The sequence below is a fragment of the Ahaetulla prasina genome, chromosome 7 (genome assembly GCF_028640845.1).
Source record: "Ahaetulla prasina isolate Xishuangbanna chromosome 7, ASM2864084v1, whole genome shotgun sequence".
In the NCBI taxonomy this organism is placed as follows: Eukaryota; Metazoa; Chordata; class Lepidosauria; order Squamata; family Colubridae; genus Ahaetulla; species Ahaetulla prasina.
In genome coordinates, this window is record NC_080545.1 from 85,151,214 (window position 1) to 85,175,688 (window position 24,475).

The 24,475-nt window shown below is 41.5% G+C and overlaps 1 protein-coding gene across 1 annotated transcript in view; it reads left to right on the forward strand.

The window, feature by feature from the left end:
- LOC131202522 (chromatin remodeling regulator CECR2) overlaps nucleotides 1-24,475 on the forward strand; it is a 101,798-nt gene that overhangs the window by 70,560 nt on the left and 6,763 nt on the right. Inside the window, exons 4-18 of the mRNA XM_058191619.1 lie at nucleotides 161-294; nucleotides 1,632-1,733; nucleotides 3,915-3,964; nucleotides 6,376-6,545; nucleotides 8,741-8,818; nucleotides 14,647-14,803; nucleotides 15,368-15,494; nucleotides 16,052-16,089; nucleotides 16,195-16,286; nucleotides 16,388-16,514; nucleotides 16,979-17,397; nucleotides 17,724-17,852; nucleotides 19,307-20,114; nucleotides 20,863-22,255; nucleotides 23,405-23,510. Coding sequence (XP_058047602.1) covers nucleotides 161-294; nucleotides 1,632-1,733; nucleotides 3,915-3,964; nucleotides 6,376-6,545; nucleotides 8,741-8,818; nucleotides 14,647-14,803; nucleotides 15,368-15,494; nucleotides 16,052-16,089; nucleotides 16,195-16,286; nucleotides 16,388-16,514; nucleotides 16,979-17,397; nucleotides 17,724-17,852; nucleotides 19,307-20,114; nucleotides 20,863-22,255; nucleotides 23,405-23,510 — 3,930 coding nt within the window. The remainder of the gene's footprint in view (nucleotides 1-160; nucleotides 295-1,631; nucleotides 1,734-3,914; nucleotides 3,965-6,375; nucleotides 6,546-8,740; nucleotides 8,819-14,646; nucleotides 14,804-15,367; nucleotides 15,495-16,051; nucleotides 16,090-16,194; nucleotides 16,287-16,387; nucleotides 16,515-16,978; nucleotides 17,398-17,723; nucleotides 17,853-19,306; nucleotides 20,115-20,862; nucleotides 22,256-23,404; nucleotides 23,511-24,475) is intronic.

The following is a 24,475-nucleotide window of genomic DNA, read 5'->3' on the forward strand; positions in this document are numbered from 1 at the left end:
AGCACATAACTCTCATTGTCAGTTGAACAGTTGATCATTTTTGGGGACAAGCCGAGATCTGAATCTTTATAACTACTACTCCAAAGACCGGTGGTGAGGAGTAACATGAATACAAGAAACTTCTAAACTCTTACATTTATTACTTTATTTTCAAACACAGGGCTTAGATGCAGACAGCCTCCGAGTGGAACCGTTGGGTGAGGATAGTAATGGTGCCCTCTACTGGTATTTTTATGGCACACGAATGTACAAAGAGGAACCTGTGAAATCAAATGGAGACCTAATAACTGACAGGTACAGATTTGTTCTTGCTTGCAGGAAAACAGGGGGGATCGGAATACCAGGAAAAAGAAACATTTAAAAAGAAACTATTTTTTGCAAAGGCAACAAGTATACAAATATTTATGAAATTTCTTATCTTTAGAGTAGTACAGTTTTCAAAATTCTTCACCATTTTGTATTGCTTATTTTCCCAACAACTTCCGAATTAGCCCACTCTTAGTTCCATTTCAGTTCCAGATTGGGAACTAAAGCTTGAAAAGTTACCATCCCAAGTCTGCTCACTCTTGAATGAGTGAAGAATGAATGAAACTATGGTAGAGCTAGAATCCATGTTTCCTAATTTAAGCTCAACTGTAGCCACTAAAGTACTCTGGTCCTTTTAGGGTAGGGGTGTCAAACTGGCAGCTCGCGGGCCAGATGAGTCAAGCGCAGACCATGCCCAGCTCCGCGAATGGGGAAAACATTGCGAAATGTCATGTGATGGCAACGTGATGTGGCGAGTTTGACACCCATGTTTTAGAGCAGTGGTAGTCAACCTGGTCCCTACCGCCCACTAGTGGGCGCTCCAGCTTTCATGGTGGGCGGTAGGGGTTTTGTCCAATACTGAAGCACTTTCCTTTTTTTAATTTAATTGACTTTTTAAAAAAAATTCATAGCATTATTTAAAAACATTTTCATTAGGTTTTCATAAAATTCTCCATGACAATTTAAATTTCTGAAAATATACTATTTGTATCGCCCACGCATAAGTCTAGTTCACGTTACGTAAGGGAAACTAAATGGCGCTATAGTGCAACGGCAAACAAAAGAGCCTCGTCCCAGAATAGCTCGCGAATCTCCCCCTACACCACCCAACTTTAACAGACAAGCAGAGCTGGTAGCCGGTGCCCCCCCAACCCAATCCACAATGCGTGAGAGGCATACGCAGACAACGATGCACGGCGCATTACTGTGGAACCGGTGGGCGGTTAGAAAATTTTACTACTAACAGAGATACAAAAGTGGGCGGTAGGTATAAAAAGGTTGACTACCCCTGATTTAGAGTAACTAATTTCAAACACAGTCTGTTGTAGCACAAAAGAAAGTTGCTATTTGAATGGGATAGCACCTGTACTTCCTTCCAAGGAAGCAATTTTTTAAAGGTAACATAATGTTGGGTTATGCTCAAATTAACTTTTCACCAAATCTGGCTGTATACTTTCTCCTCTTTAGAGTTATTGTCTCCTAGCTTGGCTCACAGCTGCTACTTCAATCCTTTTCATTGTCAGTGATCACTTCTTATCTTCTTGCTTTGCTAGGCCCATTATTATGTATTAAGCTACTTTATGTATCATTTCAATATATTCCAGGGAATGCGGGATACACAAAAATATTCCAGACATTACTGAAAAGGTGGTAAAAAAACGGGGGCGACCTCCAAAACGAAAAAAAATGGTGGAGAACATCTTAAGGTAAATGAATATTATAATTGGAATATTAATTTGCACACCTCAGTAATAAAAACAATGCTTGCTTCATCAAAGTACATTTATACTGTATACAAATCACAGAACAAAATAAATTACCGTATTTTTCGGAATATAAGAAGCACCTTTTTCCCCCCTAAAAAGAGGATGAAAATCTGGGTGCGTCTTATACTCCGAATGCAGCTCCACCCAGCTTATCAAGCAGAGGTTTCAAAGGCTGAAAAAAGCATCAGAAACGGAGCTTCAGAAAAGAAGCCCCAAACAGAGCTTCAGAAAAAAAGCCCCCAAATAGAGCTTCAGAAAAGAAGCTCCCAAACAGAGCTTCAGAGGCTTTTTTTTCTGAAGTTCTGTTTTGGAGGCTTTCAGAGGCAGAAAAAAGTTTTTTCTGAAACAGAGTTTCAGAGGCAGGAAAAAAAAGACAAAAAAAGCAAGGCACAGAGCTCACAACCAAGGAACCTTTTGCTAAAATTCACCTCTGGGAATAGCTGATTGGGGATATTCCAGGAGGCCGATCCACCTGCCAATCAGTTTTTTTCTTATTTTCCTCCCCAAAAACTGAAGTGTGTCTTATACTCTGGTGCGTCTTATACTCCAAAAAATACGGTATACTTTTCAGCTCTTATAATTAAATATTTGTGGCAAAGTTGGAGGATATATGTAGAAAGTTAGTGGTGGAATAGAATAGAATAGAATAGAATAGAATAGAATAGAATAGAATAGAATAGAATAGAATAGAATAGAATAGAATAGAATAGAATTTTATTGGCCAAATGTGATTGGACACACAAGGAATTTGTCTTGGTGCATATGATCTCAGTGTACATAAAAGAAAAGATAACCTTCATTAAGGTATAATAAATGAATGAAAGAAAGTATGCCATTTTTGTAATTTAAGTAAGTAATATTTTCCCTTTCTTCCTCCCTAATCTCCCCTTTCCTCTCAGGCAGCTATGGCAAGTAAGAATACTTTTCCATCCCATAGATTCCATAGGCATCTGCCATATGCCCTCAGATTCTCCTATGCTGCCTCCTTGTGACAAGGGGCTATTTCTGGGGTGGGGGGATGAGTAAATAATACTCAGAGTATATTTCAAGAATATATAATCCTAGCAGGGTCATCCAAAGCTGATGACACTGTTCCTATAGTCGAATATGCAAGTGAACTACAAGTTCTAATTAAAGAAACTCGAGGAACATGATGAAAAAATGGAACCAAAATATAAAGAAAAGCAAACTTGATAAACGATTCAGCAATCAGAATTGACAATAAAGATACTGGAGTGGTGGATTGCTTTTTCCTTCTAAGATCATCTATTGACAGCAAAGGAACCAACACTCAAGAAAGTAGACCACAGACTACTATTTGCTAGATTAGTCATGAAGGTCTTGCAAAAGGTATTCAGATTCAGGGTTATGTTTACACCTACAAAAAACAGAATTGTGTATGCAGTGGTTTTGCCTGTGACATTCCATTGAAGAGAATGTTGAAATTACAAAACAGAAAGTGTACTGATGCTTTTGAACTTTGGTGTTGAGAAGACTACTGAAAATACAGTGATTAGCCAGGAAACAAATACATGGATTATTGAACAAATCAATTCAAATTTCTCACTTTGGGCAGAAAATCACATGGCTTAAATTATAAAACTTGGAAACATTATGCAGAAACATAGTCAATAATCAGGAAAGGGAAAAGGAAAAAGGTGACCAGCAGCAATGTGGATGGACTCATAATCAATCAATCTTTTATGAGTTGACCAGCTGAATAATTGAGTAGTTTGGACATTTTCTCAATTTCACCTAACCCAGAAAGCAATGGCAAGGATGTTAATGGAACTTTTTCATAGCATTACATTACTATTGTCCTATCATGCTTGTCTCAGGTTTTGTTTCTGAGGTTGAATTTATTTGAAAGAAAAGCACCCCTACATTTTCAAAATTTGTTCTAATCCATTATAACTACTGTTTTTTAAAGACTATGAAAGACTTATAATGAATATTGAGTTCCATAGGATTAGAGTCTAAGTGTTTTGTCTTCTACAGCTAAAATATAACTACAAGCTGCTGTGGGCTTTTAGTATCAGTGTAATTTATTCTAGTCCTGGGTATAGTCCTTTGTTGAAGGTTGCTCTTTATAATTTTTGCATTTTTTTCCTTTTTTTGCAGAGAGAAAGAAGAAGCGAATGCACTTGTTCATGAAGCACAGTCCAGAAATTGTGAGTAGAATGCGTGGGTTATAGTTGAGTTCTTATTACCGTATTTTTCAGACTATAAAACGCTTCGGACTATAAGACTCACCTAACTTTTGAGGAGGAAAACAAGAAAAAAATATCTGCCTCTGCCTCCCAGCAATTTGCCTCCTTATAGCAAACAGCCTGGTCAGCTTTAGCACAGCCTGATTTAACAGGAGCAGCTAATTGGCAGTTGGATCTGCCTCCCAGAGTACCGCCTATCAGCTGTTCCAGGCTGCAGGGATCATCGCCGCCCATCGCCGTGCCGCCTATTGCTACCTCCGTGTGTCCCATTTTCAGGGTCCGCGTGTCCCATTTTTGGCCCATTCCAGGTGACAGGGATAGGTGGCGGCGATCCCCGCTGCCTGGAATGGGCTGAAAATGGGACATGCGGAGGCGGCAATAGGCGGCAGCATCAATGGGCGGCGACAATCCCCGTAGTCTGGAACAGCTGATAGGCGGTATTCCGGGAGGCAGATTCAACCGCCAATCAGCTGCTCGTGCTAAATCAGGCTTTGCTGAAGCTGACCAGGCTGTTTGCTACAATGGGGCAAATTGCTGGGAGGTAGAGGCAGAAGGGTGGGGGCCGTGGGTGGCAGGGCTTTGGCAACATTCGCTGTATAAGATGCACAGACATTTCCACCCACTTTTGGGTGGGGGGGAGTGCATCTTATACCCCGAAAAATACAGTAATAAAAAATGCAGCTTGGAAGAGAGGCCTTCTTTGTTCTCTTCATTTCATTCTGTACAGTTAAAAAAAAGGGATGCGGTGGCTCAGGGGCTAGGATGTTGAGCTTGTCAATCGAAACGTCGGCAGCTCAGCGGTTCGAATCCCTAGTGCTGCTGTGTAATGGGGTGAGCTCCCGTTACTTGTCCCAGCTTCTGCCAATCTAGCGGTTTCGAAAGAACATAAAAATGCAAGTAGAAAAAATAGGGACCACCTTGGTGGGAAGGTAACAGCGTTCTGTGTGCCTTTGGTGTTGAGTCATGCCGGCCACATGACCACGGAGACGTCTTCGGACAGCGCTGGCTCTTCGGCTTTAAAACGGAGATGAGCACCGCCCCCTAGAGTTGGCAATGACTAGCACATATGTGCGAGGGGAACCTTTACCTTTACCTTTACAGTTAGAAAATAAGTTGAAAAGTATTTCTTGGATGTTTAGTAATAAAGTTCTTGCCACTTTTAAAAAAAAGGAAATTGACAGTGAAAAGATGCAGGCTGTTTTGCTTGCTCTATTACTAAAAATATTCATTTGTTTAATGTTACAATACAGGTAGTCTTTGACTTATGACCACAATTGAACCCAAAATTTATGTTGCTAAGTGAGACATTTGTTAAGTGAGTTTTGTCCCATTTTACGACTTTTCTTGCCAGAGTTATTAACTGGATCACTGCAGTTGTTAAGTTAACCACACGTTTGTTAAGTGAATCCAGTTTCCCCATTGACTTTGCTTGTCACTAAATCTTAAAAGGTGATCACATGATTCCAGGACACTTCAAAGGTCATAAATATGAATCAGTTGCCGAGTGTCTGAATTTTGATTATATGACCACGGGGATACTGCAAAGGTCATAAGTGTGAATAATCACTTTTTTCAGTGATGTTGTAACTTTGAACGATCACTAAATGTAAATTGAGGACTACCTGTACTTTCTTTCAAGAGGCAAAATATATATGAGCATGTTATTTTTGCCTTTTATGTCATTGAGAAAGAAGAATCCTTATCCCTTTCAGCTGAATTCATCCTTTGCTAGTGGAGCTTCTGACTCTTGGAGGCAATAATCTAACTCCCTTAAACAGCTCATCAGTTGAGATCCCCAGATTGTTTTCATTATGCCCATGTTAAAGTTGTGTATCATTAGTGCTATGAAAATGAATTCATGTATGCTCACACTTGGAGTGGAATGATCAAAACAAAATTCTGAATTCAGTTCCATTTGTCATGAGAAATTCTATGGATCTTTGTCCAGTGACTGTTCAAAATTATCCCAGCACTGAAAAACAAGACCTATGACCAGCTCCCAAGGCTATGGTCATTGCAACCTCTCTACAGTCATATGATCACCTTTTGTGGCCTTTGCAGTTGTCCTCTGGTAAGCCAAGTCAACAGAAGTTGCAGTCATGTGGCATTTCACTTAACAGTCTATGGTGATTCACTTAATGACCACCACCAGAACTGATGTCGTAAATCAGTGCAACTACATGACATCACACTAATGATTGTTCTCTTTAGTGACAGTTGCCAGTCTAAATCGTGATTGGTGAGGACCACCTGTACACAAAAGTATAAAATGAATTTGCAAAATGTGAGAGAGAGGAATTTGAATTATAATTATATAAATCATATGATTAATCATATGGTCAGATTAATAGAAAATTATCCCATTATGAAAGTTTCTCAAGGATTGGGCCATGGAACATGGTGGTTAATATGCCAGACAGAAGAGGAGTGGAGGCAGGTTACAGAAAGCTTCCGAGAGAGAACATCTTTAAGAGAAAGGCAGCTTTATAAACTCCTGAGTGAAGATTTCCTACCAGAGATTTGCAATATGATTACACAAAAGGTAAGAAATATTTTTTTAAATATATATTTGTGAAGTAGCTGGGAATCAGATTAGACAACCAATATAAAGTTTTGCTAAATTATTCACATGATATTAATTTTCCCAATTTGTAGTATTTTTTGCACAAATAGTTAAATGAAGGAAAATGTCCAGTGTATACATAATATTGGAGTGGCAGCACGGTTAATAAAGTTTATTGATAAACTTTTACTCTGCTATAATTAAATGACTTTCAGCTTACATACTATGTAGCAAAGAAAAAATAACATATACATGAACAGATTAAAATCAATTTCAGTCACAACAGTAATAGTCTAAAACAGTCAAAAACCATGCAATATAATAATAAAAGTAAGAATAATGAATCAGGAATAAGGAAAAATAAATAAATATAAATCTAAGGGAAAAAAAGCTTTTCAAATAATTCAAATTTTAATGTTTCCTTAAAAACTAGCTGGGAGTCAGCTAGCTTGGTATCGTTGTTGGGAAGATATTCTAAAGCACCAGTGCTGCCAAAAGAAAGCATGTCTTTAGCTTCAGCTCCAAAGCATTGAAATGTGGGACTATATGTAGTGTTTTCCTAGATGTTCTAATAGCTCAGGCTGATATTGGAGAAGGTCATCCTGTAGGAATTTTGGCACGAACTGTAAAGGGCTTTAGAGGTCAGAACCATCACCTTGTACAGATAGTTCTCAATTTATGAATACAGTTGGGACCAGAATTTTGGTTGTGAAGCAGTGTGGTCATTAAGTGAGTCCTCTTGTGACTGGACCTGATTTTACCACCCTTTTACCATGGCTGTTAAGTAAATCTCTCTGTCAGTTTTGGAGGACAGTTCCTAACTGCCATATATTTTAGCCTGACTAATTGGGAGGGGTGGTTTGTTGGAGCGGTAGAAAGTTAGTCTTAACAACATTCTGTATTCAAGAACACTTTTGCCTGCATCTGCTGGAGACTGCCTGGAGAGTTGATTGGGTTATGTGATGAACTTGTGAGTGTGGGGCAGGGCTGTGAACTGTTAGCTGGGTGGAGAAAACCTGGAAACTTTCAAATTCGGGTTTTCCCAGATGTGCCAGCATGACATCTCTAATAAATTGGAACTTTGAGGAACCTCAGGCCTCGGAGTATTATTTCATTGGGGGTGTTCCTTGGAACCCTGACACACTCAGTCATTAAGTAAGTCACATGATCTTTAAGTGAATTTGGCACCCTCCCATTGGATTTGCTTGTTAAAAGCCGGCTGGGAAGGTAGTAAATTGCAATTGTGACCACAGGATGCTGCAACCACTCATAAATGTGAGCCAGTTATCAAACACTGAAATTGCGATTGCATGTCTACAAGGAATGGTGTGACAGTCATAATTTTGATGACAAGTCTTAAGTCACTTTTTTCAGTGTTCTTGTAACTCTGAACTTTTGTTAAATGACTGTCAACTACTACCTATATCAAAAGATTAATAGCTAGTATAGGGTTCACAGAATCTGCTATATGCACTCAGTAGAGAAAAAGATAGAGGATTGAGTTTTTTGAAGAGAAACAGAAAATGTAAGTAATTAATAAATAACATTTGGTTCATGGAGTATTTATATACCAGCACTCTGAATTTCAGAAACATCAATAAATACTCAGCTAATACGTCTTTAGACTTTTCTCCCTAGCCTTAAAGTAGAAGGTCTTTAAAAGTGTATATAATAAATGATATAAAGATATTTTGAGGAATAAGCATTATATAACCTCCTGTAAATAATACTGTGCATTCTTGGTGGATAATTGCATTATCCCCCCCAGACCCATTTCCTTAATATCAATTATTGGACAAAGGGAGCATGCTTTTTTGTTGTTGTCAGATGCATATCTGCAAAATGTATTTTTCTTGTTTTGACACATTCTTTCATAGTAATAAATGTAATAATTAAGAAATACAGTAGATGGGCAAAGAGACCTGCCTTACAGCATGTGACTAGACTGCAGGATATCTTGGTGCACATTAGTTGTGGAAGATATTTGCCAATCCTAGCAGTATTTTAAACCAGTGGTATTTTGGACTTTGCTCTTTATCTGTTTTCAGAAATATTAGATCTATCATTTCTGATAGACAAAGATTGAATTTTGAAGTTATTTCTATACTCTAGAATCCTGTAATAAACTATAGCAGGGACTTTTCTGATCTGGTCCTAATTTTACTGCCTTTTAGGAGAAGCGTCTGCAGCAGACAGAATTTACTCCCAGGTGGATATGTGATAGTCAAAACATCAAGCCAATACATCCAGAGGTAAGAAATCTCTTTACAATGGGAATGCCCAGTATAATGGGTTTTATTTGTGTATGCTTTGTATAGACCACCCCAAAAGTTTAGTTTAGTTTAGTTTATTTAGATTTTTATACCACCCTTCTCCCAAAGGACTCAGGGCGGTTCACAGCCATAATAAAAATAATACAATGTACATAGTAAAAACAATTATAAAAATCTTATTAAACATCAGGTCAGATTAAAACTATTAAGAACATAAAAACCCCAAATTAAATCAGAATATTAAAATTGCTAAAAATTTATTTAAAAATTTCTACGCCAGTCCTGTGTGAATAAATAGGTAGGTCTTCAACTTGCGGCGAAAGGTCCGAAGGTCAGGTAGTTGTCGTAGTCCGGGGGAAGTTCATTCCAAAGGGTGGGAGCCCCCACAGAGAAGGCCCTTTCCCTAGGGGCCGCCAGCCGACATTGTTTGGCGGACAGCACCCTGAGGAGTCCCTCTCTGTGACAGCGCACGGGTCAGTGGGAGGTAATCGGTAGCAGTAGGCGGTCCCGTAAGTAACCCGGTCCTAAGCCATGGAGCGCTTTGAAGGTAGTAATCAAAACCTTGAAGTGCACCCGAAAGACCACAAGTAGCCAGTGCAGTCTGCGCAGGAGCGGTGTTATATGGGAGCCACGAACGGCTCCCTCTATCACCCGCGCAGCTGAATTCTGAACCAACTGGAGCCTCCGGGTGCTCTTCATGGGGAGCCCCATGTAGAGAGCATTGCAGTAATCCAAGCGAGAGGTAACCAGAGCATGAGTGACCGTGCATAGGGCACCCCGGTCCAGGAAGGGGCGCAACTGGTGAATTAGGCGAACCTGATAAAATGCTCTCCTGGAGATGGTCGTCAAGTGATCTTCAAAAGACAACCGCCCATCCAGAAGAACGCCCAAGTTGCTCACCCTTTCCATCAGGGCCAATGACTCGCCCCCAACAGTCAGCCGTGGCTGCAGCTGACTGTACCGGGGTGCCGGCATCCACAGCCACTCCGTCTTGGAGGGATTGAGCTTGAGCCTGTTTCTCCCCATCCAGACCCGTACGGCTTCCAGACACCGGGACAGTACTTCAACCGCTTCGTTGGGGTGGCCTGGGTTGGAGAAGTACAGCTGCGTATCATCAGCGTACAGTTGGTACCTCACCCCAAAACCACTGATGATCTCACCCAGCGGCTTCATATAGATGTTAAACAGGAGAGGCGAGAGAATCGACCCCTGCGGCACCCCACATATGAGGCGCCTCGCGGTCGATCTCTGCCTCCCTGCCAACACCGTCTGCAGCTGGTCAGAGAGATAGGAGGAGAACCACCAATAAACGGTGCCTCCCACTCCCAAACTCCCCAACCGGCGCAGCAGGATACCATGGTCGATGGTATCAAAAGCCGCTGAGAGGTCTAATAGGACCAGGGCTGAGGAATAACCCCTGTCCCTGTCCCTCCAGAGATCATCAACCAACGCGACCAAAGCCGTCTCCGTACTGTATCCGGGCCGAAAGCCGGACTGGAACGGGTCTAGATAGACAGTTTCATCCAGGTATTGTGGTAATTGACATGCCACCACACTCTCTACAACCTTTGCCACAAAGCGAAGGTTGGAGACCGGACGATAGTTTCCTAAAACAGCTGGGTCCAGGGAAGGCTTCTTGAGGAGGGGTCTCACCACCGCCTCTTTCAAGGCAGCAGGGAAAACCCCTTCCAACAAAGAAGCATTTATAATCCCTCGGAGCCAGCCTCGTGTCACCTCCTGCATGGCCAGCACCAGCCAGGAGGGGCACGGGTCCAGTAAACATGTGGTGGCATTCAACCTCCCCAACAACCTGTCCATGTCCTCAGGAGTCACAGGGTCAAATTCATCCCAAACAGTCTCAACAAGACGAGTCTCCGACCTCTCCCCTGGATCTACCCAATCTTGATCCAACCCGTCCCGAAGCTGAATGATTTTATCGTGTAGATAACCACTAAACTCCTCAGCCCGCCCTTGTAAGGGGTCCTCCCGCTCCTCCTGATAAAGGAGAGAGCGGGTCACCCGAAACAGGGCGGCCGGGCGGTTATCTGCCGACGCAATGAGGGAGGAAATGTATAAACGCTTCCCTTCCCTCAATGCCACTAGGTAGGTCCTACTATATGACCTAACTAATGTTCGGTCATCCTCTGAACGACTGGATCTCCAGGCACTCTCTAGGCGTCTTCTCCGGCGTTTCATCTCCCTCAGCTCCTCGGAGAACCAAGGAGCTGGTTGAGACCTACGCCGGGTCAGAGGCCGCAAAGGCACGACACGGTCTAGAGCCCCAGCCGCGGCCAGTTTCCAGGCCGCGACTAGTTCTTCAGCCGTGCCATGGGCCAGATCCTCGGGGAACGGCCCAAGCTCCATCAGAAACCTCTCCGGGTCCATCAGGCGCCTGGGACGGAACCAACGTATTGGTCCCGTCTCCCTGCGGTGTTGAGTGGCGGTCCCAAAGTCCAGGCGAAGGAGAGAATGATCTGACCATGACAAAGGCTCAATGACTAGATCTCCTAAGTCCAGATCATTCAACCACTGTCCAGAGATAAAAATCAGATCCAGTGTGCTTCCCCCAATGTGAGTAGGGCCATCAACTACTTGAATCAGGTCCAAGGCCGTCATGGAGGCCATGAACTCCCGAGCCGTCATTGATGACAAGCCAGTCGATGGCAAGTTGAAGTCCCCCAAGACCATAAGTCTGGGGGTCTCCACCACCACCCTGGCAAACACCTCCAACAGCTCGGGCAGGGCTGTTGTCACGCAGCAAGGAGCCAGGTACGCGATCAACAAGCCCATCTGAGCCCTATGACCCCACTTCACAAAGAGGGATTCGCAACCGGCTATATGAGGTACAGTGGTCTCCTTCAGTTCTAGACTTTCTTTAATAACAACCGCCACCCCGCCACCCCTTCCTTGGGCCCTTGGCTGATGAAATGCCCGGAAACCCGGTGGGCACATTTTGACAAGGGGAACTCCCCCTTCCATGCTCAACCAGGTTTCCGTGATGCCCATAAAGTCCGCCAACCCCCCCTGTAAAAGATCATGAATCAGGGGGGCTTTATTAACGATGGACCGTGCATTGCACAGCATCAGCCGAAGGCCCAAGCCCAGGGGATTCTGGCCACTCAGGGAACGGGAAAAGTCTGGGAGGCCAGAGCGAGCGATCGCTTTTAAACAGCGAATGCACCCCCCCGGAGAATGATATGGTCTCCCACTTCCGCCATATCTGCCCCTCCCACTTACCGTGCAGATGGAACCACCCTCAATAATAGGAACATAACCCTCCCCCATTACCTTCGGACCTATTGAAGAAATGCACGCAGGAACTGGCTCCCTCCCCGACGGGTTCCCCCCAACACCCGTTACTACCCTCCCCCCCTTAAAAAACCTTTAAAAACCCCCAAAGGTTCTTCTTGGACGCATGCCACCTCTCCGGGTCCCAAGACCCCTCGTTGAGGTAGGCCCTCGATAAAAAGGAAGGCCATTCCCGCGAGATGGGGGAATCCCGCAGGCCAAGAAGTTCGGTCGGAGAATAACGCATATAAAGCGAATCGGCATATGAATGAGCTCATCCCAGTCGACCTCGATGTTACAACAGTCCGGATTGAGCCAATCTTAAAAGAACCGGCGTCTGATGTCATTAGGATAGCAGCTCCTCCGTGGCAGGCCCCCTTCAGGCTGATGGAAAAAAGTCATTGCCACCAGCATTCTCCACCCTACAAACTGCTCCACATGAAGGGGGAGGGGAGCAGGTCCAGGCAGGCCCCAGGGAGTAATCCAGCCTCAACCGGGTCCTACAGATCACACGACCCTGAACTGGCAGTCCTGACCGTCTAACCCCCCCCCCAAGCCCCAGAGTCCAGACGCCAAAAACAGAGTCTAGAATCCAGAGTCCAGGGGGAGGAAGGAAGGGAAAATACTCCATGGCTGAGCACACCAATTCTTATCACCTCCCTCCCAACCTGGTCCATTTGGTCCAAAAGTCCGGACCTCAGGCAAGCAGACAGCACATAAGGTCCAGATGGAAAAAAAAATATCGAGGAGAAAGGGAGAAGAGGAGGTGGTTAGTCGAATCCACCGCCGAGGGAGTTCCATCGCCACCATCATCACCCAGAGGATAATCACCCGGATGATGCCGCGGCCATCTTCACCACCCCAGCTGTGGCCTCGGCACCCCCCCTCAGACAATCTCTCCACGTGGGGGACCTTACTGGGCCTGCCTCTTCCACTGAATCCGTCGCTGCTACCCTCCATGCTGGACCGGAGGGCGCCGTCGTCGTTGCCGGCAAAGAAGCCGGGAAACAACACTGCTGCGGCAGTACTCAGCCTCTTTTGTCTCCTCCGCCGACTCCCCCGCTGCAGCCCTCCACGGTGGACCAGAGGGCACCATTCGTCGTTCCCGACAAAAATGCCAGGAAACAACTCCGTTGCGGCAGTTCTCGGCCGAGACGCCGCCCCATCCAGGCCCTGCGCCAAAATGGCCACCGCCAGTCACCATTCGCTCCCCCAGCCTCGTTCTCGGCAGCCGCGGACTCTGAGAGGACGAAAAATCTCCCGCGGCTGCCACAATGATCTTATCACTGGACCTGGGGGAAGACTCGGCCAGGTCGACGGCCAAGATGTTCCGTCGGCCGGGAGTCTCTCATCCTGCCGCTCCGAGATCTCAGCAAGCCGCCATCTTGGACATGCGCAGAAGAAGAAGACAAAACAGCAAATTTAAAGAAAAATAAATAGAATGGAATCATATATAGCACTCTTTTTTTAAAAAATAAGAACAATTCAAGCAGAATAACAACTGCAGACGAAAGGAATTAAAAGCATATAACTACAATTTTATTTACTCATTACATCATTTAAAAGACCAGAGAAAACGATAAAAAAACTGCATTTAAAATTTGTTACTACCAGGATCTCTGTAGAATATTTTCTATAAATACAGTGAAAGGCCCACTGAAAAAGCCTTTCAAGATAGCTATCCCATTTGGCAAGGAAATCATACACAAGAATGCTTCAGGTATGAGCGGATGCATAAAGGAAAAATATATTAAGAGTCAAAATCTAAAGAGCTCTACTATTCAAAACCAGCAATTTGCTGGTGACCTACTACTGTTAATAATACCTCTACCCAGGTCATACATTTGTTACCACATTCTGAATATAGTACTTGAAGTTTCTGTCCTATTTTCAAAGACCCTGCTGTCTTTAAGTCATTTTCAAATTATGGATCACTGAAATCTGCTAATTTTTCTTGAAATAAAAATGTGTAGAGATTCTCATTCATCCAGGTCATGGTTGTCCCAAAGGTGCTTTTATTTCAGGAGGCAACTGGACTGTCTTGTTTTTCCTTTTGAAAATGTTTTGCTTCTAATCCAAGAAGCTTCTTTAGCTCTGAGAGAATACTGTCAGAGCTTCCTTTCCCACAATCCTTGCATTCCCCACTATTCTGTCAGAACCAAAGAAGGTTCTTGGATGAGAAGTAAAACGTCTTCAAAAGAAAAAACAAGAAAGTCCAGTTGCCTTTTGAAAATAAGCAACTTTGAGACTTTCTTGAGGTAATAATTGAAACTGTTATACCAACTCTAATTGCTTTTAGTGACAGAAAAAATCAGTGGGATATTGGGTTAGGATATTGGATGCAAGGGCAGAAGTGGCTTTGAGGTACTTTAGAACTAATCTTGGCATATTAACATCTAACCTTCCTCACAGTTTTATTTTAAGGATAAAATTCAGTGAACTATATACCTCACCATCACTTCTTTGGACAGCAACAAAATAGGAATAAAATAACTAAATAGATGCATGACTTTCTTCAGATGACCCCAGTCGTGTTTAGTAGAATGGAGAAGCAGAGACGTCGAGAAGAAGAGGAAGAACGTCAGATCCTTTTGGCAGTTCAGAAAAAGGAACAAGAGCAAATGCTGAAGGAGGAGAGGAAACGAGAAATGGAAGAAAAAGTCAAGGCTGTTGAAGGCATGTGGATCAGCTTATTGAAATAAAATGTGCATTCCTTTTTTTTTTTAAAGGAGAGCTTGAAAACATCTGTCGTGGGTAGGGAAAAGTAGGCTTTCAACCACTTATGCTGAAGTTGTGAGGTGTGAAGGTGAAAGACTTAAACAGACTCGACTCCTTTACTTTCTTACGTTACTGGCCTCATTATCCTATTTTATTACTCACTGCTCTATTCAAGAGATTTTTATGGGTCCTTTTCAGTATAGCAAGTGGTAAGATCAAAATATGATTTGTTGTCTCCCTAGGAGACAAGAATTTTAACTTTTTTTTTACCATTGAGATAAATCATCCAGTTTTAATCATTTTTCCTACATTTATTTTCTATTGTTCTTTTAACATATCTCTTTATTCCATAAAATAGCCTACTTAGCATATATAGTATTTGTAGACTTTTTTTTCTATAGGAAGAAAAGAAAGTAAGTTACTGTTAATCCTAAATTTGCCTTCCTGCAGTTGAGCAGCCCCTTGGATTTTTGGGCAAGAAAGCTTCTTTAGGAATGTAATGACTTTCTTCTCCATGAGCAGAACGAGCCAAGAGAAGGAAACTTCGAGAAGAGAGGGCATGGCTGCTGGCCCAGGGAAAGGAGCTTCCCCTTGAGCTTTCCCATTTAGATCCCAGTTCACCAGCTAGGGAAGAGAAAACTAAGGACTTGTAAGTATATTGAATACAAATACAAATATATAATCATCTATAAAGCAATCATCACTTCTTATGTTAGAGACAGGAAAGAATGTCTTAAGCTTAAGTAACTTAAGTAACTAAGGATACACTAAACCAGGGGTCTTCAACCTTGACAACTTTCAGCCTGGAGGACTTCAACTCTCAGAATGCCCCAGCCAGCTTTGCTGGCTGGGGAATTCTGGGAGTTGAAGTCCTCCAGGCTGAAAGTTGCCAAGGTTGGAGACCCCTGCACTAAACAACTGTAAGTTCCATGATATGTTACACACCCAGTTTACTTATTTGTATATTACTAATCATACTTTTATTTGATTATGGGTTTTTCATTTTTCATGGTTTATAGTCTTAGTTTATAGTCAAAGAAGAACAGACAGGAAGGAAGAGTTATAGAAAATGAATGGAATTATTTGTATTGAAAAGGCAATTGATGTTGCCTGGAGTTGAATATTTAATGCTTAATTTTTATCAAATTCCAGAGTTGACAGAAAGATTAGGTTCTTTGTATTTATTTTTGCATTTCATCTTCACAGCTTTGAATTGGATGATGAATTCACTGCCATGTACAAAGGTCAGCTCCAAATCCAGATTTAAGCTTCTGAAAATCTGTTTATTCATAAAATATGGACTTCCTGTTTGTATGAATAACACAGTATTCCATTTTATTTCTTGACAGTGTTAGATATTGTAAAAGCTCACAAGGACTCCTGGCCATTCCTAGAGCCAGTTGATGAATCATATGCTCCAAATTACTACCAGATCATTAAGGTAAACAATACATTTTCTTATAAATGGATAGCATAGAATCTGCCATAATAATAATCTGATAAAATATGAGGATGTATATTTCCCTATGTGATATTTTTCAGGCTCCTATGGATATTTCCAGTATAGAGAAAAAGCTAAATGGAGGCCAATACTACACCAAAGAGGAATTTGTGGGTGATATGAAAACTATGTTCAGGAACTGCCTTAAATACAATGGTGAAAATAGTGGTAAGAATATAGAAATACAAATTATCTCACTTAGATGCCTGTAAGTTGGAAAACACCCCATATAATGTCATAGATAGGAGAGGAGGAAGCTCATAAGTATTCATTCACAATAAATATATGAAAAAATAAAATATGCATGTTGTACATATACTATAAAAATAAACTACTTCCAAAAAAATTTTTTCTCTTTAGCTGATATCAATGATGTGGATAGAGTGACAGAAAGTAAAGTAGAAATAGGAAACCACTGACTTACCATTACAAAAGGGATTGGGAACTGTGATGGTAATAAATATTTATATCCTGACCATTTATTCCTATATGCTTTTCACCAGGCATTAGTCTTTATTTTTCCTCCCAACAAATAGCGAATAATCTAGATTCTGTGTGTAGTGTCTAATTAGAAATGTCAACACCAAGAAACTTGTACCCATGTGACTATTCATTCGCTTTTTTAAATACAGATTATACTAAAATGGCTTATAACTTAGAGAGGTGCTTTCATCGGGCAATGATGAAGCACTTTCCTGGAGAAGATGGAGACACAGATGATGAGTTTTGGATCAGAGAGGATGTGAAGCGTGAGAAAAGATGCCGTCGGACCATACGTTCCAGTACAGGAAATGTTTGGACTCGATCCAGAGATTCCGAAGGATCAGGCAGAAAACAACCACATGTACAAAATGGAGGAAAACTTCCACCTCATAAAGCAAAACATCGTGTTCCCATTTCTTCCTCATTATCCGTTTCTTCCTCAGCAGAAGATTCAAGTAGTCAGTCAGTTCAATTGTCTGGAAAGATGCCATCTTCTAATGGCCGAGGCTTTCTGCATTCACATCACTATGGTGGAATGCCCAGTTGTGTATCCCATTCTGGGCACATAGTAAGTATCAGTCTAGCAAGAGAAGAAAATACCCCTTTGCACAGAGGAAATAATATTTGGCACCCAATCTTAACTTCAGTTTTTCCATTTGCTTGTTATATTATCCTTTTTTACCACAGTCTTTTAGTATTTCCATTGCTATCTAAAAATGAGGTAATCTTTATTGCTTTGGAAGAATGGAAGAAGATCGTAGGTACAGCAGCTGAAGCATCAGAAAAAAATGTTTTAAGATGGAATGCATCTATTTTTCTGTATCTGTTTCATTTTTTGCTGCTTCTGTTTTATCTCCTGTCAAGTCTCATAGACAATTTTATTTTCCTGTCCAGAGACCACCTATTCCAGGAACATTTGATTCTCTGCATGGATCTGATCCAGCAAAACCATATGGATCACCACGAGTACCAGAACCACATCCTGGTGAGCCAAGTCAGCAGCACCAGCACTTTGCCATGCAGGTAAGAAACATGTGAGCCAAGCTTCTGTCTGAAAACGTAAGTCTCTGATAAGTAATTATCTATTTTATGTTTACAAGTGAGAAACGACTACTTCGCTAATTATGGTTTTATAATAATTGCATATTTCTTTATATTTACAAGATTTTGGGATGAGTGTGTGAAGGCAAGTCAGACAATCAACATTAAGGACATCCAAAATTTGGGTTTCTCTTAGTATAAGAATTCAATACATTAGCTTCTGCTTGATTTGTTAATGAAGATAGAATTTTGAAGCTGGACAAAACCTTTTATCGATTGTTCATTCATATTATACTGGCTTTTTAAGTGACTTGATCTTAATACTGGTTTTAAAATCAGTGTAATAAATGTTGTTTGCAGTACTGATCTAATTTTATTCAATTTTATACTGCTTGTAGATCTCTTTCTTTTTTCTAAAGTTGTATGTTTTTAATGTACCAAAATAAATGAACAAAGGGCAGGAGGAAGAAGGATAGAAAGATTTTTCAAGGTGTATAGGATGGATGGAGGATGTTTTTCCAGTATGAGGAGTTTGTTTTTTTAAGGAAATCTTCTGAGGGACTTACACAGGAGTGGGCAGGTTTAATGGTAGACCACTTCATTCATTCTCAGACTCATACACACAATGCATGCATATACATGCCTAGATTCCTCCAAGTTACCATAGATTTGGAAGTCTTAGGGATGACATTTTACAAACATCTACAGGTTGGATGGGTAGAAATAACAAGTCCATCCCGAACACTAATTGTGATGCTGCATAATTGTTCATCTGCACCTGCTCTGCAATTAGAAATAGAAAAATATTATTGCTGTGAGAAGTGGATGACACTAGAGTTTCTGAGATGGATGAAAGGCCTCTGCAAGTTATATTCTATCCATTGATTGGGGTTTTCTTATCCTCTCAGATTCTGGAAGCTTTGCTTATAATTTTAAAGGTTTCAAATTCTTATTTTTTTTAACCTTCTGGGGGAATCCTGGTTTTAATAACTTAAGATGTTACTGATGGACATACTAACTGGACTACAAGTATACATTGAAGATCACACAAATAATGGTTGCATCTAAGATAACTTGATTTCAAGCCAATTAAAATTTAATACTGAAGCTTAATCAGGCTTGGAAATGTATTAATGGCCAATGTATGACACTAAATTTTCAGTTTTCCTGACTCCAGGAAAAGCTGGGCAGCTGAAGGTCTCTACATAGACAGACCTATGTAAAGAACATTCTCATTCTTTTTGGTAACAACTGCTGCTTGAGTATGTATGGGTACATTAGCTATTCTAAAGCTCAGGTTTAGAGGCTGTATATAACTATTCCTTGCATAATACTGAGTATAACAGATGTCCAATCTACTCTGTATTTTTTTGAAATGTCTATGTTTTAAATTCATTGTGCAATATGCCCGTGGTAAGAATGATATTTCTTTCCAGCCTACAGTTGGTCTGAATGATCATAGAGGATCTCGGCTTCCAGCTCCAGAGAAGCAAGGATGTGCTGCACCAATGCATGTTTCCACAGTAGGACCACATTCTACATCTTTGCAACTTGGTCGAATGAGTGGCCCACCCTCAGATGCCAATATGTATTCTTCTGGGCAATTCCAGCCTGGATTTATTTCTTCAAGACACAATGGACCTCCTATGAGACAAGGAGAGACCTCAGAGCTTCCCCCTGGCCATATATACAGATCCTATAAATATCCTGCTGTATGGAACGGAAACCATGATGCAACAAATCAGATAGCCCTGGGAATAGACAAGAAATCTCCTGTCGGCCCTTGCTCTCCTATATTGCCCCATGCTTTGAGCCACATAATGGATCCTCGGACCGTGAGACAACCTTTGCCCCCAAATCAGTGGTCTGAGCAGTCTAATTTCCTACCTCATGGAGTTCCCCCCTCAGGATATATCCGTCATCCAGGAAAAGCCTCCAGTCAAAGAATACAGCAGCAGCTTCCTGCCTCATTATTTGGATCTATCGCTCAGATTCAGAGAGGAGCCCAGGGTGGGGATTCCATGATGGACAGTCCAGAGATGATTGCCATGCAGCAGCTGTCCTCCCGGGTATGCCCACCCGGCGTGCCTTATCACCCACATCAGCCTCCTTCCTCACATTTATCTGGACCATTCCCACAATTAACTCATGCAGCAACTGCTAATATTCAGCTTCCAAAACCAGTATTAAGGAATGGGAATTCTGAAGATGGCAGCCAGACAATTAATTCAGAGAACAATCAAGGTAATTATATATTCTTGCTTCATTGAGGCTAAATGGTGACTATTGCATGCTGTTTTGGGGGTATTTGCTCTGTTATATAATGTGGTGGATCTATTTAGAAACTGCTGTTGTCCTTTGGATTTTCTTTGGGATTTGTCAGCTTTGATGCTTTACCATGCATAAATACTGATTGAATATTAATATGCTACTAATTCCCCCATTGGAATGAAGCAAATTGAGCTGAGCAGCATAGTCCATGGAAACTATAGTTCTAACACACTTGGAGAGCTATAATTTGGGTAAGACTTGTATAAGACCTTTCCTTTTTATCTGCTGTTCTTGTGAAAGAAATTTGGGAGATATATTATATATTATATTCCTTATATTCTTGTTCTACTTACAACTTTCTACAACTGGTGATAGTATGACACTCAGCAGCATGCAAATGTGATATTAACTGAAGAAATGGAATTAGGCTTTTGGTTCTGATATCCACTAAGGCAGTTTCACATTAAATTTCCCTGCCCCTCTTTATTACAGTGTAGCATTGCATGTACGCATATGCATGCACATTAATAATAAACTGGAAAAGCTTGTAAATTTGTTTCCTAAACAAATTGTGAAGTATATTAATTCCTAAATTAATATTGTGCCTCAGATACTGAGAATTAGAACCCCGTATATATGCTAGAGGTGTCAATTCATATGATAAAAGAAGATTGAATTAAATCTTTTCCTCTAAACTGCCTCTGTTTTCTTTGTGCATTAGAGCTTCCAGCAGAAGTGAATCAGAAAGCGGAGTGTCTTCCAGAAGAGACATACCCCAAGCTTCTACCTCATTCTAAAGTCCCATTGCAAATGGACTGTTCCCGGCAAAATTTAACACAGGAAGTGGAGGGAAATAATTCTGATGCTAAGAACAGCTCAAAAGCAACGCAAAACAAGGGCACATGGCCAGCAGAGAATAACTATACAAGTTCTGTATCTCAGAGTTGTCTAGGTGATATTGTAACAGTTATGGAGAGAGGACCAATGCCTGAAAATGATGCTATAGGTGAAGGGTCATCTGGTGATACTGAAGAGAAAGGTGTACCTGCTAATATAATAGAAAAGCCTGGTTGCACTGGAGGTGGAAATCTGCTAGAAGCAACTGTGGCTTGCATGGGACAGAGTACAAGTAGCCCTGCTAGTATGGATGGAAATCCAATAGGGGGCACTTCTAGCCAATTTGCCCCTCTTTATATGCCCAACATGGAATATCCAAATTCAGCCACACAATACCACATCAGTTCTGGATTTCAGGGTTTTAGTGCTATAATGGGAGCAAAACCCCTTTCTATATCACATTCGCGTTTTTCTGCTCGGGGCTTTCATGCTAGCAACAGTTCCCATGGCACTTACCCTCGCTATCGTTCTCACCAGGGAGTGCCATACCCTTACCATCCTCAGCCACCTCCTTATCATCACTACCAGCAGCCTCCTTACTATACTTGTCCACAAAGCTATTCAGACTGGCAGAAGCCTTTCCCTCACCCATCAAGCCCCACTGGGCATTCACCTACCCAGTCCCCTATGGCCAGACCACCTTTCTCAGACAGAGGGACAGTGGGCAGTGGCATGCAGAACTGTGAAGTGCTTAGCGCCACTTTGGCTTCCCCAAATCAAATAGACATAGCAGGCACCAAAGAGGATTCAGCCAACGGACAAGAACTGTCCCTTGAATCTGAGAAAGCAGAGGAGCCCCAAGAAAGGCCTGAGAGTCCCAAAGAATTCCTTGATTTGGACAACCATAACGCCACAACCAAGAGGCAAAGGTCAGTTGCGGCAGGAGAGTATTTGTACGGCACCTCCCTGCCGTCTGTGAGTTCTTCTGCATTTGGATTTGGCCCTTTCGCACCCCATGGCATCATGCTGCAGACAGCATCACCATATGCACCACGACATCCAGCTGCCCACTTCCAGGCCAGAGGTTATGGGTCAACAGTGAATGCTCACTTGTCACATCATCAAGCTACCAGTCAGCCCAATGGCCTTGCGCATGAAGGACCTCTGTACCGTTGCCAAGATGAGAATGTAGGACACTTTCAGGCCTTAATGATGGAACAAGCAGGATGTGGAACTAACCTGGGAAGGCAACGTACAGATATGTACAGAACACCAGGGTAAGTGTGGAATTGTGTTGTTACTAAATATAATCTTATATAAACTCTCATTTTTTTAAATTTCAGTTATTTATAATGAATTATTAAAATGCTACCAGTAAGTTAAAACAGTATTTTCAAAAACATAATTTAAAAAGTGAGAGAAACTAAACAAAAATGAAGCCAAAAATATTCATACAGGGAAGGCCTTGTTAAAAGAGAGGTTTTTAAAAAGAACTAAACAATGTAATTATAGGCATCATCACCAGCAGGAGGTCACAAGTTGTGGTCACATAATGTAAAAGATTGTAAAATTGAAAGTGGTTACATGACGCCTCACTTAATGACCACAAGGTTTAACAACAAATTTTCAGGTCCCTATTGTGGTCTAAAGTTGAGGATTACCTGTACAGAGGTCACTTTTTTTTTTTTAATTTGCATTTATATCCCGCCCTTCTCCGAAGACTCAGGGCGGCTTACACTATGTCAAGCAATAGTCTTCATCCTTTTGTATATTATATACAAAGTCAACTTATTGCCCCCAACAATCTGGGTCCTCATTTTACGTACCTTATAAAGGATGGAAGGCTGAGTCAACCTTGGGCCTGGTGGGACTTGAACCTGCAGTAATTGCAAGCAGCTGCTGTTAATAACAGACTGTCTTACCAGTCTGAGCCACCAGAGGCCCCTTAAACAATCTTCATTTATTCTACAAGTGTGTTCATATTTTGCTTCAGAAATATAGTCTGTCTTATGAAGATGGGTGTTCAACATTTTAATGTTGTCTAGCTCCAGAACTCCAATGGCCTTCTCAGGTTTTGTGTGGGATGTTAAATAACATTGGAGACAAAATGGAGCCTTGGGGCAGCTTGCAGCATAGCTGCCAGGATTCAAAGTCATACTGATAAAACACTGTTTATTGAGACTATCCTTAGAAGTTGCAGTGGAACCACTAAATACAGTGTCCTCCACTTGTAAAGAAAGTTCAAGAGAATATCTTGACACATGAATTAAAAACAGATGAGCAATCAAACAGGTTAGCTGTCTGTCTTCTGCATGAAATCTTAACATGTGGCCATGCCTTAATTATTTTTGGATTAAAGATGTTTATGAAAAGGTATGTGAAAAGCTTTGTGGTATAGTTCTTTCTCTGTATTTCTGTGATTTCAGAATGCACATACATCAGCCACAAACTCCATTCCCAAAGGTGCCTACATCAACTTCAACTCTGGAAGAGCTGCAACCACGAAAACCACCAGCATTGCCTCTAGATCAGGTAAGTACAAATAAACAATAGCATTTAGAAGATAGTGTCGTCTTATGAAAGATCTGAGATTTCTAGTTCTCTAAGTGGGAAGTAAAGGTCAACTTGCATGCATTTTGCTAAGGTTATTAATCTAGTAAATAAGATGCTTTCTAGAAAGATCATATGCGATTGATTGATTGATTGATTGATTGAATGCATCATCCAGTTGACTCTCAACTACCTTATGCAGTGATGCTTAAAAGTTTTTTGAATTTTCATTATTTCTGCTAAATATGACTGAAAACATGAGAACCCAGTTAAATGAATTAAAAACATTGTACTTGTTCATTTATTTATTGGGGTAAATGATCCAAAGCCAAAGTTATACATTTGTATGTGATTGCAGTCCATCTCAGTTCACTGATGCTTAAGATGTCCCTGCATAGTTGATTCACATGATCTTTCTCTCTGTGGAGCATTTCTATGTTTGTGCTTCTTATGTTCCATTTCCCATTTCGCAGCTTTGGATTTTATTTCCTTGCATGGTAACATCATCAACTAGACATCCCAAAAGTTTTAATTTAGCCTCATCATAAATAGCATTAGGCCCTCAGTCCTTCCTCAGCAGCATGTTGCCATCCAAACTGAGGAGCCCATAATTTTGTGTCATTATTACCATATTTTTCGGATTATAAGACACACCGGAGTGTAAGATGCACCTTAGTTTTTGGGGAGGAAAATAAGAAAAAAGATGATTGGCAGGTGGATCAGCCTCCCAGAATACCCCTAATCAGCTGTTCCCAGAGGTGAATTTTAGCAGCAGGTTGCTTGGTTGCTTTTTTTTTTCTGCCTCTGAAACCCTGTTTCAGAAAAAACTTTTTTCTACCTCTGTAAGCCTCCGAAACAGCAGAAAAGCCCCCAAACAGAGCGTCAGAAAAAAACCCTCTGAAGCTCTGTTTGGGGGCTTCTTTTCTGAAGCTTCGTTTTTGATCCTT